The 4408-nt window shown below is 44.1% G+C and overlaps 1 protein-coding gene across 2 annotated transcripts; it reads right to left on the bottom strand.

Annotated features, from left to right (window-relative positions):
* Window positions 1-939: 939 nt before the first annotated feature.
* On the bottom strand, window positions 940-3849 carry LOC119312373 (F-box protein At5g49610-like). Of its 2 annotated transcripts, none has more exons than XM_037588105.1 (4): window positions 3652-3849; window positions 3503-3562; window positions 3324-3425; window positions 940-2346 (listed from the first exon to the last, which is right to left on the bottom strand). In XM_037588105.1, exon 4 carries the CDS (start codon window positions 2309-2311, stop codon window positions 1166-1168), a length of 1146 nt encoding a protein of 381 aa, XP_037444002.1. In that variant the 5' UTR covers window positions 2312-2346; window positions 3324-3425; window positions 3503-3562; window positions 3652-3849; the 3' UTR covers window positions 940-1165. The 2 variants fall into 2 exon arrangements, with proteins under 2 accessions (XP_037444002.1, XP_037444001.1); XM_037588104.1 differs by having other exon boundaries at window positions 940-2365; window positions 3652-3848.
* Between the last annotated feature and the right edge of the window lie 559 nt (window positions 3850-4408).

The raw sequence follows: 4408 nt of genomic DNA, 5'->3' as shown, positions 1-4408 counted from the left end.
TCAAGAGAGGGCGGGGTAGACCGAATTTGACATGGGATCGAAGGAGTCCGTTAAGAGAGACCTAAAGGATTGGAGTATCACCAAAGAGCTAGCTATGGACAAGGGTGCGTGGAAGCTTGCTATCCATGTGCCAGAGCCATGAGTTGGTTGCGACATCTTATGGGTTTCACCTCTAACCTATCCCAACTTGTTTGGGACTAAGAGGGTGTTTGTTTTCAGGGACTTATTGGTTTAGGGACTTAAAAAAGTCCCTATAAGTCCCATCTAAACCAAACAGGAGGGACTTATAGGGACTTAAAGTGGGCATTTGAAACTTATGAAATAAGACCCTCAAGAAGAGTCTTATAAGGACTTATAGTTGTAATATGGTCTTATAAGGACTTAGAAGTCCCAGGAACCAAACAGGTAAGGACTTTTTAGGGACTTGAGACTTATAAGTTGAGACTAAAAAAAGTCCTATGACTTATGAACCAAACAGGGCCTAAAGCCTTTGTTGTTGTTGTTGTTGTAGTAGGACACGCCCACGTCCATCATGTCAGTATGCCCAAGAGGCTGGAACACCACACAGAGCGTTAGGTTCTTCACCCACGCAGCGGTCACCGGCGATGCCACCAGCGAATGGATGAAGCAAGAGGAGGGCATCCTTGCCTGGAAGCAGGGGCTCCGTAAGAACTTTGAAGGAGGATACCATGGCCAAACTCCTCCGAACTGGAACTGGATGTACCTGACGAACTCGTCGGCAATGAACCCTAGCTGCTGAAACCTCCACATGGTCTTGGTGAGGCGGATCCTACTCGACTTTGCTATGGCTGAAACATTAGCTCTTAGTAAATCAATGTAATATATGAGCGCTAGCTGCTATGCCAAGAGACTGAAGCATGGCAAGATTACGTGAGTTCTCCCAGCCATTGTATAGAAATCTCAGAGTCTCACACATCCTTGTATAGAAAGCTTCATAACACCAACAGACATGGGAATATGCTATGCAGCTTCCCTAAATTAGGCTTGTACAAGCAAGACCAGAGTCGACAAGAGAAATGACAAGTGCAAATTAGATGAACATGATACATAACGAAGCCAACAATCCGCTACATGCATAACAACCGTTGGTACAGCTAGTGCACAAAAGATAACTAGAGATTAAAGCATTCATAGGGTAAATATTCTAACATTTGTCTTGAGCTCCTTGAAGCACACAAGCTGGAAACTTGCCATAGTACGGCACGTAGAGTCGACTTCGATATAGGTCAGCGAACCTTGGAATGTTTAGAATCTGCGAGCCCTTTCCAGTACTGATGCTATATGAGATGATCTTATTATCAGCAATTGTGTCAGCAAGGAAAACTAGCTCTCTCTCCAAGTCAAATGCCAGGATTTCATAATCAAAGTACCATAATCCTTCATTATTAGTATGGAGCATTATGTCCCTCCCAAATACGTTGTTCATATTTAGACGATGCTTCACCACCCACCTATCAGATCCTTCCAAACTCCAAATTCGAATGATGCAACCATCCAATTCTTGTTGTGCGTAGCATAAGACCCCAGACGACTGGCAAAGACAGCCATCAAAGCAATAAAACCTCTGTTCTGGTCCATTCGGAAATCCAGGCAGCTGAAGGATCCTATGATTGAGCAACTGTGTGCATGTGTCAGGTGCATCGAGTGCCAGAAGGTAATGCCCCCATAAGTGATCCACATACAACACCCCTTTTAAGAAGAGTGAATCACCACCAAGTATATCTGAAGTTTCCCATAGACAATTAGACCATGTCGAATCCTCAGAGAAAAATACCTTAACGTCGGTGTCATATCCACCATTTGGAGTCGTCTCAAATTGGAAGACATAGAAGTGTTGAGACCATAATGGATCAAAACACAACTTGAGATCAGCATAAGAGACGGCTGGTCCAGGTTCAGTATTTGGAAGTGCCATCCACTCTTGAGTTGCTGGATTGCACACAATGGCGTCGGAAATTTCTTTAGAGCCTGTACCACCATGATAACACAGAAGCAGGCCATTGCTGCAACCCTTAAGCTCCAAGGGATGCTCATAGCATGGCACAAAGCTAAGTGTTGTGTCAATATCCCTGTCACCTGAGGGAAGGCCCACGAGATGGATGGCATTGCCATGCTCATTTTTTTGGTACAGGAGACCGGAGGGAGTTCCTGGGAGCTTCTTGCGGTAGTGCGGATCAGATGAGAAGGCAAGCCAAGACTTGCAGACACATCTAAAACGGCAAAAGGACTTCAGCGGCAGCCGAGACAGGATCTCCACCACCAGGTCATCAGGTAGTATGGTTGTGGCCATCTCCTACCGATATTCAATATCTCCTTTGAGCTTATCTAGCAGATGAACTTATATCTACGTCAAAAAAGAAGAAAATAGATGATATAAAACTGAGAAACTTAGTGTTTGTGCAGAACTGCAAGAAGTAGTGATACCCATTATTTAACGATTGAACAGAGCTGAGCGAATTAATGGATTGAAGCTGAGACCGGCACTTGATAAATGGTAACCGTCGACTCCATGCTCGAAATATGGATGTCAAATGAACTGAAATATTATCCAATACTCACACTAAAAACCATGATTTTTTTTTTGTTGGTCTCCTTCTAACAATGCTTTTGCAGTTTACACAAGAATTTGCAAATGAGAAAAGTTGTGAAGCATATTTCAGTATGGGCTTATGACCTATGCTGAGTGGGGCCACACAGATTCACCGTCGCATGGGGATACTTCTCTGTAATTAAGTAATTATATGCAAAGTTGCAGATAATAAAATCACTATAAGTTTTTCCAATTTCGCCATCCATTTCACAACAAGTAAGCAATAATAATAATATAATACACGCGTTGCTACAATACGTGTTGAAACAAAATGTGATATGGTAAAAAGGGAACGGAATGCACCTTCAGGATATATAATCTTATGTACCTATTAGACACCGTGAAAAGCGGAGACAAGTGCTAACTTGTGAGATAAGCCAGGGTAAATCAAGAATATCACCGTATCCATCCTTGGTGCGACTGACAAGTGCTAGTAACATTTTTGTGTTGATCCCGATCGATGCTTGAATTAGTAAACAAGCGGCCCTTGAAACATATGTGACAATGACACGGTTGTGTATATGAAAGAACAGATTTGGCATGGATACTGCTATCAAGTTATGTGCAAACGATAAAATCACTATAAGTTTTTCCAATGATCGCATCTTCATCCATTTCACAAAAGGTCAACAATAATGAAAATATAATACACGTGTTAGTATAATGCGCCTTGAAATAAAATGTGATCTGATAAAAAGGGAACAGAATGTACCTTAAGGGACCTATCAGACGCCGTGAGAAGCTGAGACAGATGCTAACTCGTGAGATAATCCAGGGCAAATCAAGAATATCAGCGTGTCCATCCTTAGTGCGGCTGACCAACATAAACGAACTCATCAGACTTCCTTTCGCGGCGTGAAGAGGACAGGATGAGGGAAAAAGCGGACTCACAAGCTAGGGGGAGGGGAATCCAGGGTGGCGGAACGGACGGCGTTGAGATCCAGGTTGCATCTGCGGCAAGCTCAGATCAGAAACGGCACACGATGACAAACATGCGGCATAGGCATCGAGGAGAGGAAGAGGAAAGGGAGCTCACTCACCGCGTAATGGTTGCTTCCAGTCGTCGGCGAGTGCGGTCGGCCAGACTACGCAGGTGAGGCGGCGGGGCGGGGAGATCGATGCTGCAAGAAGCAGCGGTCGTGCCGGAGTCTCGCCGCGGCTCGCCGGAGAATGGGGATTCACCGCTAGTATTCCAGATTGGGAGAGGGTGGGATCATATTTGGGCTGAGGCTGCTCGCTAGGGCAAAGGAAAGAAGGGAGCCTCTTACTGGGCTGGGCCGTGTCCCTCGTTTTTATATTTGCCCATCGTGTTCGATTGTTTCTGCAGCTTCGGCGGCCAATCCTTCTCAATTCCTTCCCCATTTAATAAGTTGCTTTCTCTCAAGAGTGGGTTCGAGATGCTTTCAAAGCTCTCATTTGTTGCCAGGTGACTTGCTTTCTCCCGCTTCAAAATCGGGCACATGGCCAAATGGCCAAAGAAGCGCTTGGTGGACGAGCGCCCTAAGGCGCCGGTTACAGGGCATTTAAAATTTTATTTGATTTTAGAATCATTATTACAGGGCATTTTCATACATGATGCTCACACCACCTTCGTAACAGGCTAGCCCATACAGGGACATAGTACTACATTATGCGCTTCATTTATCACAGAAGGTTATGGGAAGCTTCTAGAATCTTCTGGCCGGTTTTCAGAATATTCTAGAAGCTTTCGGCAGGTTTTGGTTTTTTTTTGTTTTTCTACATGTTTTTTGTTTTTTGTTTTCCCTATTATTTGTATTTTTTTCACTTTTTCATTTT

This window comes from Triticum dicoccoides, chromosome 5B (genome assembly GCF_002162155.2).
Source record: "Triticum dicoccoides isolate Atlit2015 ecotype Zavitan chromosome 5B, WEW_v2.0, whole genome shotgun sequence".
NCBI classification, from domain to species: domain Eukaryota; kingdom Viridiplantae; phylum Streptophyta; class Magnoliopsida; order Poales; family Poaceae; genus Triticum; species Triticum dicoccoides.
The sequence above is the reverse complement of the archived record's forward strand: the minus strand, read 5'-3'. Positions and strand labels throughout refer to the sequence as shown.

Excerpts from the sequence above, each read along its gene's own strand:
- LOC119312373 (XM_037588105.1), bottom strand. The coding sequence starts at position 2,311 with ATGGCCACAACCATACTACCTGATGACCTGGTGGTGGAGATCCTGTCT.